Below are 12933 nucleotides of genomic sequence, written 5' to 3'. Positions count from 1 at the left end.
ATTAGTCCGAATATGGCACTGAGGGGACAGTTTCTCTGAGATATAGTTCCTAGTATAAGGAGTTGGAGAGTATGATAATAATTCACAGGCTGTGTGCTCCCGCCCAGTGATATTGTAATTACTATCCTGGGAGGGAGAGGATGATATTGCACTCTGTACAGCAGGAGGCGTACACCCAGTCTGGGATATTGTTGTTAATATCCATGGAGGGGACAGGCTGATATTACTCGCAATGTGGCACACGGTGGACATTCACTCTGTTTCATCCTTCTCAATATTCCAAGGCCGAGAGACAGATATTAATCTCAGTATCACAGACACTGGACAACCCCTTGTGATACTCTTCCAAATATCCAGATCAGGTTGCCAGCAGCCACCCCCGGCCCGCCCCCCCGGCTTCTGGGAGCCCCATCGCCGGGGGGTCAGGCACGCCCCCCGATCGGGCTCCCAGCCGCCACCCCCGGCCCGCCCCCCCGGCTTCTGGGAGCCCCATCGCCGGGGGTGCAGGCACCCCCCGCGATCGGGCTCCCAGCCGCCACCCCCGGCCCGCCCCCCCGGCTTCTGGGAGCCCCATCGCCGGGGGTGCAGGCACCCCCCGCGATCGGGCTCCCAGCCGCCACCCCCGGCCCGCCCCCCCGGCTTCTGGGAGCCCCATCGCCGGGGGTGCAGGCACCCCCCGCGATCGGGCTCCCAGCCGCCACCCCCGGCCCGCCCCCCCGGCTTCTGGGAGCCCCATCGCCGGGGGTGCAGGCACCCCCCGCGATCGGGCTCCCAGCCGCCACCCCCGGCCCGCCCCCCCGGCTTCTGGGAGCCCCATCGCCGGGGGTGCAGGCACCCCCCGCGATCGGGCTCCCAGCCGCCACCCCCGGCCCGCCCCCCCGGCTTCTGGGAGCCCCATCGCCGGGGGTGCAGGCACCCTCCGCGATCGGGCTCCCAGCCGCCACCCCCGGCCCGCCCCCCCGGCTTCTGGGAGCCCCATCGCCGGGGGTGCAGGCACCCCCCGCGATCGGGCTCCCAGCCGCCACCCCCGGTCCGCCCCCCTGGCTTCTGGGAGCCTTGTGGACCCCCAGCCTCTTTCTCATATTCTGAGTAATATCATCTCACCTTCGGAACATTTTCAACTCCTTCTCAGACGATTGTACACCCCCAGTGTGCACAACCTCAGAGGGAGTAACCCCCTCTCTATTAGGAGTCACATCAGCCTCTTCCCCCTGAATATTCAGAACAGTATCCCACCGTTGTTTCTACTTCCAGTGAAACTGATTGTCATATCCTCCTCTCCCAAGCAGAAGTTGGAAACTCTCTCACGGGGGGTGTACACCGTTGTGATATAGAAATGAACATCGTCCTCTCCCGGGTTTACATCAGGAGCAAGTCTGTTAATCATTAATATTAATAATTATATTAATATTAATAATAATTATTGATATTAATGATCACAATAAAGAGAGTAAAAATGAATACTGGTTTAAAAGGTTAACCATTTGTAATCATAATTATTAGTAATATCACTATTAATAATAATATTAGGATATTAGCAATTAATGTGACTTAACTCAATACCCAGTGATGCTGGGAATACAATAATGATTAGTATTAGGAACTAATAATATTATTTGATGACATTAATATTAATAATTAATTGAAAGCAGGCATTATCATGTATTGAAAATCATTATCCATAATTAATAATGGTATCTTATGAATTTTTAGTATCATTGATAATGATTAAAATCGATCATTGATGATTAATAATCATATTATTATTCCTCATTCCACAGGAAGTGTAAACCTACTTGTGATGCTGTTCTTAATAACCAGGGTCGGAAAGCAGGACTTTAGTTTTAATATCGCAGTAGGTGTACACTCACCACGTGACACTGATCCTAATATGAACGGGGGTAGAGTATCACATGACTCCAATTATAGCAATGGATGGATAGCTACGCGGTAATATTGCTCCTAATATTCCCGGAAGAAGCCTTTGCTATTAGTCCGAATATGGCACTGAGGGGACAGTTTCTCTGAGATATAGTTCCTAGTATAAGGAGTTGGAGAGTATGATAATAATTCACAGGCTGTGTGCTCCCGCCCAGTGATATTGTAATTACTATCCTGGGAGGGAGAGGATGATATTGCACTCTGTACAGCAGGAGGCGTACACCCAGTCTGGGATATTGTTGTTAATATCCATGGAGGGGACAGGCTGATATTACTCGCAATGTGGCACACGGTGGACATTCACTCTGTTTCATCCTTCTCAATATTCCAAGGCCGAGAGACAGATATTAATCTCAGTATCACAGACACTGGACAACCCCTTGTGATACTCTTCCAAATATCCAGATCAGGTTGCCAGCAGCCACCCCCGGACGGCCCCCCTGGCTTCTGGGAGCCCCATCGCGGGGGGGTCAGGCACCCCCCGCGATCGGGCTCCCAGCAGTCACCCCCGGCCCGCCCCCCCGGCTTCTGGGAGCCCCATCGCCGGGCGGTCAGGCACCCCCCGCGATCGGGCTCCCAGCCGCCACCCCCGGCCCGCCCCCCCGGCTTCTGGGAGCCCCATCGCCGGGGGGTCAGGCACGCCCCCCGATCGGGCTCCCAGCCGCCACCCCCGGCCCGCCCCCCCGGCTTCTGGGAGCCCCATCGCCGGGGGTGCAGGCACCCCCCGCGATCGGGCTCCCAGCCGCCACCCCCGGCCCGCCCCCCCGGCTTCTGGGAGCCCCATCGCCGGGGGTGCAGGCACCCCCCGCGATCGGGCTCCCAGCCGCCACCCCCGGCCCGCCCCCCCGGCTTCTGGGAGCCCCATCGCCGGGGGTGCAGGCACCCCCCGCGATCGGGCTCCCAGCCGCCACCCCCGGCCCGCCCCCCCGGCTTCTGGGAGCCCCATCGCCGGGGGTGCAGGCACCCCCCGCGATCGGGCTCCCAGCCGCCACCCCCGGCCCGCCCCCCCGGCTCCCAGCCGCCACCCCCGGCCCGCCCCCCCGGCTTCTGGGAGCCCCATCGCCGGGGGTGCAGGCACCCCCCGCGATCGGGCTCCCAGCCGCCACCCCCGGCCCGCCCCCCCGGCTTCTGGGAGCCCCATCGCCGGGGGTGCAGGCACCCCCCGCGATCGGGCTCCCAGCCGCCACCCCCGGCCCGCCCCCCCGGCTTCTGGGAGCCCCATCGCCGGGGGTGCAGGCACCCCCCGCGATCGGGCTCCCAGCCGCCACCCCCGGCCCGCCCCCCCGGCTTCTGGGAGCCCCATCGCCGGGGGTGCAGGCACCCCCCGCGATCGGGCTCCCAGCCGCCACCCCCGGCCCGCCCCCCCGGCTTCTGGGAGCCCCATCGCCGGGGGTGCAGGCACCCCCCGCGATCGGGCTCCCAGCCGCCACCCCCGGCCCGCCCCCCCGGCTTCTGGGAGCCCCATCGCCGGGGGTGCAGGCACCCCCCGCGATCGGGCTCCCAGCCGCCACCCCCGGCCCGCCCCCCCGGCTTCTGGGAGCCCCATCGCCGGGGGTGCAGGCACCCCCCGCGATCGGGCTCCCAGCCGCCACCCCCGGCCCGCCCCCCCGGCTTCTGGGAGCCCCATCGCCGGGGGTGCAGGCACCCCCCGCGATCGGGCTCCCAGCCGCCACCCCCGGCCCGCCCCCCCGGCTTCTGGGAGCCCCATCGCCGGGGGTGCAGGCACCCCCCGCGATCGGGCTCCCAGCCGCCACCCCCGGCCCGCCCCCCCGGCATCTGGGAGCCCCATCGCCGGGGGTGCAGGCACCCCCCGCGATCGGGCTCCCAGCCGCCACCCCCGGCCCGCCCCCCCGGCTTCTGGGAGCCCCATCGCCGGGGGTGCAGGCACCCCCCGCGATCGGGCTCCCAGCCGCCACCCCCGGCCCGCCCCCCTGGCTTCTGGGAGCCTTGTGGACCCCCAGCCTCTTTCTCATATTCTGAGTAATATCATCTCACCTTCGGAAAATTTTCAACTCCTTCTCAGACGATTGTACACCCCCAGTGTGCACAACCTCAGAGGGAGTAACCCCCTCTCTATTAGGAGTCACATCAGCCTCTTCCTCCCTGAATATTCAGAACAGTATCCCACCGTTGTTTCTACTTCCAGTGAAACTGATTGTCATATCCTCCTCTCCCAAGCAGAAGTTGGAAACTCTCTCACGGGGGGTGTACACCGTTGTGATATAGAAATGAACATCGTGCTCTCCCGGGTTTACATCAGGAGCAATTCTGTTAATCATTAATATTAATAATTATATTAATATTAATAATAATTATTGATATTAATGATCACAATAAAGAGAGTAAAAATGAATACTGGTTTAAAAGGTTAACCATTTGTAATCATAATTATTAGTAATATCACTATTAATAATAATATTAGGATATTAGCAATTAATGTGACTTAACTCAATACCCAGTGATGCTGGGAATACAATAATGATTAGTATTAGGAACTAATAATATTATTTGATGACATTAATATTAATAATTAATTGAAAGCAGGCATTATCATGTATTGAAAATCATTATCCATAATTAATAATGGTATCTTATGAATTTTTAGTATCATTGATAATGATTAAAATCGATCATTGATGATTAATAATCATATTATTATTCCTCATTCCACAGGAAGTGTAAACCTACTTGTGATGCTGTTCTTAATAACCAGGGTCGGAAAGCAGGACTTTAGTTTTAATATCGCAGTAGGTGTACACTCACCACGTGACACTGATCCTAATATGAACGGGGGTAGAGTATCACATGACTCCAATTATAGCAATGGATGGATAGCTACGCGGTAATATTGCTCCTAATATTCCCGGAAGAAGCCTTTGCTATTAGTCCGAATATGGCACTGAGGGGACAGTTTCTCTGAGATATAGTTCCTAGTATAAGGAGTTGGAGAGTATGATAATAATTCACAGGCTGTGTGCTCCCGCCCAGTGATATTGTAATTACTATCCTGGGAGGGAGAGGATGATATTGCACTCTGTACAGCAGGAGGCGTACACCCAGTCTGGGATATTGTTGTTAATATCCATGGAGGGGACAGGCTGATATTACTCGCAATGTGGCACACGGTGGACATTCACTCTGTTTCATCCTTCTCAATATTCCAAGGCCGAGAGACAGATATTAATCTCAGTATCACAGACACTGGACAACCCCTTGTGATACTCTTCCAAATATCCAGATCAGGTTGCCAGCAGCCACCCCCGGACGGCCCCCCTGGCTTCTGGGAGCCCCATCGCGGGGGGGTCAGACACCCCCCGCGATCGGGCTCCCAGCCGCCACCCCCGGCCCGCCCCCCTGGCTTCTGGGAGCCCCATCGCCGGGCGGTCAGGCACCCCCCGCGATCGGGCTCCCAGCCGCCACCCCCGGCCCGCCCCCCTGGCTTCTGGGAGCCCCATCGCCGGGGGGTCAGGCACGCCCCCCGATCGGGCTCCCAGCCGCCACCCCCGGCCCGCCCCCCTGGCTTCTGGGAGCCCCATCGCCGGGGGTGCAGGCACCCCCCGCGATCGGGCTCCCAGCCGCCACCCCCGGCCCGCCCCCCTGGCTTCTGGGAGCCCCATCGCCGGGGGTGCAGGCACCCCCCGCGATCGGGCTCCCAGCCGCCACCCCCGGCCCGCCCCCCTGGCTTCTGGGAGCCCCATCGCCGGGGGTGCAGGCACCCCCCGCGATCGGGCTCCCAGCCGCCACCCCCGGCCCGCCCCCCTGGCTTCTGGGAGCCCCATCGCCGGGGGTGCAGGCACCCCCCGCGATCGGGCTCCCAGCCGCCACCCCCGGCCCGCCCCCCTGGCTTCTGGGAGCCCCATCGCCGGGGGTGCAGGCACCCCCCGCGATCGGGCTCCCAGCCGCCACCCCCGGCCCGCCCCCCTGGCTTCTGGGAGCCCCATCGCCGGGGGTGCAGGCACCCCCCGCGATCGGGCTCCCAGCCGCCACCCCCGGCCCGCCCCCCTGGCTTCTGGGAGCCCCATCGCCGGGGGTGCAGGCACCCCCCGCGATCGGGCTCCCAGCCGCCACCCCCGGCCCGCCCCCCTGGCTTCTGGGAGCCCCATCGCCGGGGGTGCAGGCACCCCCCGCGATCGGGCTCCCAGCCGCCACCCCCGGCCCGCCCCCCTGGCTTCTGGGAGCCCCATCGCCGGGGGTGCAGGCACCCCCCGCGATCGGGCTCCCAGCCGCCACCCCCGGCCCGCCCCCCTGGCTTCTGGGAGCCTTGTGGACCCCCAGCCTCTTTCTCATATTCTGAGTAATATCATCTCACCTTCGGAAAATTTTCAACTCCTTCTCAGACGATTGTACACCCCCAGTGTGCACAACCTCAGAGGGAGTAACCCCCTCTCTATTAGGAGTCACATCAGCCTCTTCCTCCCTGAATATTCAGAACAGTATCCCACCGTTGTTTCTACTTCCAGTGAAACTGATTGTCATATCCTCCTCTCCCAAGCAGAAGTTGGAAACTCTCTCACGGGGGGTGTACACCGTTGTGATATAGAAATGAACATCGTCCTCTCCCGGGTTTACATCAGGAGCAAGTCTGTTAATCATTAATATTAATAATTATATTAATATTAATAATAATTATTGATATTAATGATCACAATAAAGAGAGTAAAAATGAATACTGGTTTAAAAGGTTAACCATTTGTAATCATAATTATTAGTAATATCACTATTAATAATAATATTAGGATATTAGCAATTAATGTGACTTAACTCAATACCCAGTGATGCTGGGAATACAATAATGATTAGTATTAGGAACTAATAATATTATTTGATGACATTAATATTAATAATTAATTGAAAGCAGGCATTATCATGTATTGAAAATCATTATCCATAATTAATAATGGTATCTTATGAATTTTTAGTATCATTGATAATGATTAAAATCGATCATTGATGATTAATAATCATATTATTATTCCTCATTCCACAGGAAGTGTAAACCTACTTGTGATGCTGTTCTTAATAACCAGGGTCGGAAAGCAGGACTTTAGTTTTAATATCGCAGTAGGTGTACACTCACCACGTGACACTGATCCTAATATGAACGGGGGTAGAGTATCACATGACTCCAATTATAGCAATGGATGGATAGCTACGCGGTAATATTGCTCCTAATATTCCCGGAAGAAGCCTTTGCTATTAGTCCGAATATGGCACTGAGGGGACAGTTTCTCTGAGATATAGTTCCTAGTATAAGGAGTTGGAGAGTATGATAATAATTCACAGGCTGTGTGCTCCCGCCCAGTGATATTGTAATTACTATCCTGGGAGGGAGAGGATGATATTGCACTCTGTACAGCAGGAGGCGTACACCCAGTCTGGGATATTGTTGTTAATATCCATGGAGGGGACAGGCTGATATTACTCGCAATGTGGCACACGGTGGACATTCACTCTGTTTCATCCTTCTCAATATTCCAAGGCCGAGAGACAGATATTAATCTCAGTATCACAGACACTGGACAACCCCTTGTGATACTCTTCCAAATATCCAGATCAGGTTGCCAGCAGCCACCCCCGGACGGCCCCCCTGGCTTCTGGGAGCCCCATCGCGGGGGGGTCAGGCACCCCCCGCGATCGGGCTCCCAGCCGCCACCCCCGGCCCGCCCCCCTGGCTTCTGGGAGCCCCATCGCCGGGCGGTCAGGCACCCCCCGCGATCGGGCTCCCAGCCGCCACCCCCGGCCCGCCCCCCTGGCTTCTGGGAGCCCCATCGCCGGGGGTGCAGGCACCCCCCGCGATCCGGCTCCCAGCCGCCACCCCCGGCCCGCCCCCCTGGCTTCTGGGAGCCCCATCGCCGGGGGTGCAGGCACCCCTCGCGATCGGGCTCCCAGCCGCCACCCCCGGCCCGCCCCCCTGGCTTCTGGGAGCCCCATCGCCGGGGGTGCAGGCACCCCCCGCGATCGGGCTCCCAGCCGCCACCCCCGGCCCGCCCCCCTGGCTTCTGGGAGCCCCATCGCCGGGGGTGCAGGCACCCCCCGCGATCGGGCTCCCAGCCGCCACCCCCGGCCCGCCCCCCTGGCTTCTGGGAGCCCCATCGCCGGGGGTGCAGGCACCCCCCGCGATCGGGCTCCCAGCCGCCACCCCCGGCCCGCCCCCCTGGCTTCTGGGAGCCCCATCGCCGGGGGTGCAGGCACCCCCCGCGATCGGGCTCCCAGCCGCCACCCCCGGCCCGCCCCCCTGGCTTCTGGGAGCCCCATCGCCGGGGGTGCAGGCACCCCCCGCGATCGGGCTCCCAGCCGCCACCCCCGGCCCGCCCCCCTGGCTTCTGGGAGCCCCGTCGCCGGGGGTGCAGGCACCCCCCGCGATCGGGCTCCCAGCCGCCACCCCCGGCCCGCCCCCCTGGCTTCTGGGAGCCCCGTCGCCGGGGGTGCAGGCACCCCCCGCGATCGGGCTCCCAGCCGCCACCCCCGGCCCGCCCCCCTGGCTTCTGGGAGCCCCGTCGCCGGGGGTGCAGGCACCCCCCGCGATCGGGCTCCCAGCCGCCACCCCCGGCCCGCCCCCCTGGCTTCTGGGAGCCCCGTCGCCGGGGGTGCTGGCGCCCCCCGCGATCGGGCTCCCAGCCGCCACCCCCGGCCCGCCCCCCTGGCTTCTGGGGGCCCCGTGCCGCGGGTGCTGGCGCCCCCAGCGATCGGGCTCCCAGCCGCCACCCCCGGCCCGCCCCCCTGGCTTCTGGGAGCCCCATCGCCCCGAAATGTCTACTAAAAATGCAAAAAAAGAGAGAAAATGCCAGGTATGGTTGTGGGCACCTGTTGTCCCAGCTACTCGGGATGCTGAGGCAGGAAAATCACTGGAACTCGGGAGTTGGAACTTGCAGTGAACTGAGATCACAGCACTGCTCTCCTGCCTGAGCAACAGAGCAAGGCTCCATTTCATAATAAATAAATTAATTAATTAATTAATTAATAAATAATAAATAAAATAAACCTCCGAGTCTATGGCACTTTGTCATAGCAGCCTGAATGAACTAAGACTGCTCAGTAATGAATCAAACAGAAGGCCAGATCACAGGAACCAAAAGGAAGTCCTCCTAGAAGCAGAATGACATCAGGGAAGAAGGACCAGTGGCAGGAGGGGCAAAGTAGGACCTCAGGGCTGTTCTAGGACACCCACGTCCCAGGCTGTGAGGCCACCTGTGGAGCTTGGCATCCTGCCAACCCAGATCAATGGCACAGGTGCCTACCGGGAGCTGTGCAGCAGACCCCCTCTTTCTCAAGGAGCCTTCTCGGGACCAGCCTTCTGGACTGGCATTGGACAAGAGCTTCACAAATGTCCTCACAATTGCATCCATGGACAAGAAATTCCACTTCTAGAATCTTTCTTAAAGCAAAAGCAAAATGTTTAAAAAAATAAATAAAACAATAAAATTAGACTCATTCCTGGAATGTTGCCAGGATATAGCTTACAAGATAGGACAACAAGCTCAAATTATAGGAGTGTATTTAATAAAAGAAAAAAAGAAAGAAAAGAATAGAACAGTCAGAAGATGGTCATATTCTAGAAGAGCTGTAGGAATAAGGGAATTAAGAACAATATGCTCCAAAACCCTTTAGAGAAGGTACGCTCGGTCTCCAGACCTTTGGCCTGGTTTTTTGGACAAAAGTGGTGAATTGGTCCTCTCTCCCTCTCTCTCTCCCTCTCTCTTTCTCCCTCTCTATGTCCTTCCCTCCATCCCTCTATCCATCCCTTTCTCTCTCTCCTTCTCTCTGTCTCTCCCTCCCTCCCTTTCTCCCTCTCTATCTCCCCCTTTCTCTCTCTCTCTCTCTCTCCCACTCTCCCCCGCCCCCTGTCTCCCTGCCTGCTTCTCTGTCCCCTCCCTGCATCCCATACACATCATGGTAGAAAGGCCCCTTAGGATCATCCCACATCCTCTGTGGCCATCCACACCTGCCAACCTGCCCTCTGATCTGTATACTGTCCTGGTTTATTCTGCCCACCTGAAAAAGCTCGGCCATGCAGGTAGAAGATGCTGCTGTTCTATTTCCATGATGCCAAATGCCTAGAAATTAAGGGGAAAACCCATTCACCAAAAAAATGGGATTTTATGGAGAATCTTAGCATTTACTTCTGTTATGCTCCTTTTTTTTCTTTTGTTTAGGTCTGTGTCCTGGGAAGCTCTGGGATGAACATGACTCCTGAGCACAGATGCTGCCCTGACAGAGGTTCGTGTATGCTCGGCTTCATCCGCGGAACTTTACACTCACACTTGACTCACCCACTTTATGTGTATTTTTTTTTTTTTTTGGCCTGACTTTTAGAAAACCAATCTGAGAATAAAGTTTAAAAAGAGAGTTTCTGAATCCTTAACTGAGATCAAAATCTTGAAGTGAAAGCCAAAGATGCAGTGTCCAAGGAGTCAGCGGAATGGGGGCATTTTCGAACCCAGAATCAGTCAGCAGTGGGGAGAAAACAAGGGCTTCTATGTGCGGCTCCCTGATGAGCACTCGGAAAGCAAATGCGTTTCAGTCCAGAAGAAGGTCAAGTGAGGAAATGAGCTAAATGGGGCTTATTCCTTGCCCAGCCCTGAGACTAGGCTGGAGGCCCCAGGCAGGAGAGGGAGGGCCAGGCCCCATAAGCCTCTCACCATGGAAAACGATGATGGGCCAGGAAGCTGCAGAGTGAGTCGACCTTCTTGCCCTCTCTGCAGAGGCCTGGCCCTTGTGAGTGAACCCCCTCACTCCCTCTTATTATTTAGTCTTGCTACTGTTGGCATATTAAAGTTGGTGATCATTTGGAACATGAGTGCTAAACTGAATTTTGTTAATTCTAATCATTTATCAGAGCATTTTTATATTTCTAGGAAACAGAATTATACATTATCCTCAGAATTTTTTAATCTTTCTTGTTAATAATAACAGTCCTTCAGTCGCCCTGCCTTCCCACTGGGTGTGAGTGCATCTCTGCTAATGTGGGGCATGAGAATGGATGCCAGAGGCAGAGCAAGCAGCTCAGAGGCCATAGCAGCTATTTAATTTTTGTTTATTTATTTATTTATTTTGAGATGGAGTCTCACTCTGTTGCCCAGGCTGAAGTGCAATGGCGTGATCTCAGCTCACTGCAACCTCCACCTCCTGGGTTCAGGTTCAAGCGATTCTCCTGCCTCAGCTTCCAGAGTAGCTGGGATTACAGGCACCCACCACCATGCCGGGCTAATTTTTGGTACTCTTAGTAGAGACGGAGTTTCACCATGTTGGCAAGGTTGGTCTTGAACCCCTGGCCTCGGGTGATTCACCCACCTTGGCCTCCTAAAGTGCTAAGATTACAGGCATGAGCCACCATGCCCGGCCCATTGTGGCATCTTAATCACAGAGTGAAGAAGGCCTGGACCCAGCGTGAAGATGATGAAAAGGGGGAAGAGCAGCTCTCTCACCTATAGCGCTGCCAGGCGCTTCCAACTTTCAACATAAGGGACACTAAATAGCTTTCCCAACGAAAACAACTGAGATGTTGGGTAAAACCTACAAAAATGCATCTTTGTAAGTGCATTACTGGGCTGGCATTGAAGGATGGAATCCACAGCAGTCGATAAGGAATTGGCCGGAACCAAAGTGGAATTTATTTTTCTGTTTAGACAGTTGCACAGAGGATGGGGCATCAGAAACAAAACCGGATGTCTCTCCAAAATGAGGTCAGAAATCTGACATCTTAGACTTAAAATAAAAGCCCACCTCAGAGCAGGAGCAGCAAGGAGAGCAGCTGTCCCTGCATTGGTGCTGGGTGGAGGGAAAACCACTGACCCTGAGAACCGATGAGAAACAGTCCTCCAGGAGTTCATGCTGGAAGACCTCGAGAGCATGGGTCAAATCGACGTGGCACCAGGCGGCTGCTAACTTCACCTCTACCCCATGTGAGTGAACATCTTTGCTGAAACAATGCAACCCTGTCCTCAAAATATCTCCCCACTTAAAATTCCAAGAAAGATAAGTCCCCGTGCAAAAAGTTACAAAACATAAGTAAACAAAGTACTGTGGATACATCCAATAATTCAAGAAACAAATTGAGCAGAGCCACAAAAATCCAAAATGTGGAAAAGATCAACTGCTGGCAAAGTATCCACTGCTGTTGCTCCCGTTAAGAGACTGTATTTCATAAAAAGCTAGACACGCCCCTCTGTGGCCTCACACTTGCCTTCTCAGGCATGTCTGCCCCAGAAATGCCTTTGCACTGCCTTCTCCAAGAGACACATACGGGGCAAGAATATTTAGGCAGTGATTGTAGACATAGAAAACACTTGAAAGCCACCCAAATACATCTCTATCAAGGAAAAAAGCTGGCATAGTCACATTGTGGAATATGATACAGCTGTGAAAATGAACTGCCGTTAGAAGCATCAGCAATGAAAAATTACAGTGAACAAAGGAAATTACTGAAAAATACACTGCTATTCCACATACAGTTCACAAACTATAACATATGATATGGCTGAATAATATACAGAGAAATGATATAACTTATGAAAAGCAAGACAAACATTAACACGTTAGTCCTATGTCTGGGTGAAGAAGGGAGACCCAGGTGATGAAAGAAGGGCGCATTGTAGCCTTTCAAGACACTCGATGCTAATGCATGATGACAACAGCGCAATTATTAATCTATCAGATTATGCATTCAGTTTTGTTTGTTTGTTTGCTTTTGAGGCGGAGTTTTGCTCATGTAGCCCAGGCTAGAGTGTAATGGCACGATCTCGGCTCGCTGCAACTTCTATCTCCTGGGTTCAAACAACTCTCCCACCTCAGCCTCCCGAGTAGCTGGGATCACAGGTGCCTGCCATGATGCTCAGCTAACTTTTTGTATTTTTTTAGTAGAGACGGGTTTCACCACATTGGCCAGGCTGGTCTTAAACACCTGACCTCAAATGATCCACCCGCCTCAGCCTCCGAAAGTGCTGGGCTTACAGACATGAGCCACCGTGCCCAGCCAAATTTTATAGACTCTTA

The 12933-nt window shown here is 55.5% G+C and overlaps 1 protein-coding gene across 1 annotated transcript in view; it reads right to left on the bottom strand.

Annotated features, from left to right (window-relative positions):
* The window catches only part of LOC144338332 (uncharacterized), a 343881-nt gene extending 334594 nt beyond the window's left edge, over nt 1-9287 (bottom strand). The window contains exon 1 of the mRNA XM_077987058.1: nt 9199-9287. Within this exon, the coding sequence (XP_077843184.1) occupies nt 9199-9287 (89 nt within the window). The remainder of the gene's footprint in view (nt 1-9198) is intronic.
* Between the last annotated feature and the right edge of the window lie 3646 nt (nt 9288-12933).

The sequence above is a fragment of the Macaca mulatta genome, chromosome 20 (assembly GCF_049350105.2).
Source record: "Macaca mulatta isolate MMU2019108-1 chromosome 20, T2T-MMU8v2.0, whole genome shotgun sequence".
NCBI lineage: Eukaryota > Metazoa > Chordata > Mammalia > Primates > Cercopithecidae > Macaca > Macaca mulatta.
This window is presented reverse-complemented; position numbering and strand designations above follow the sequence as displayed.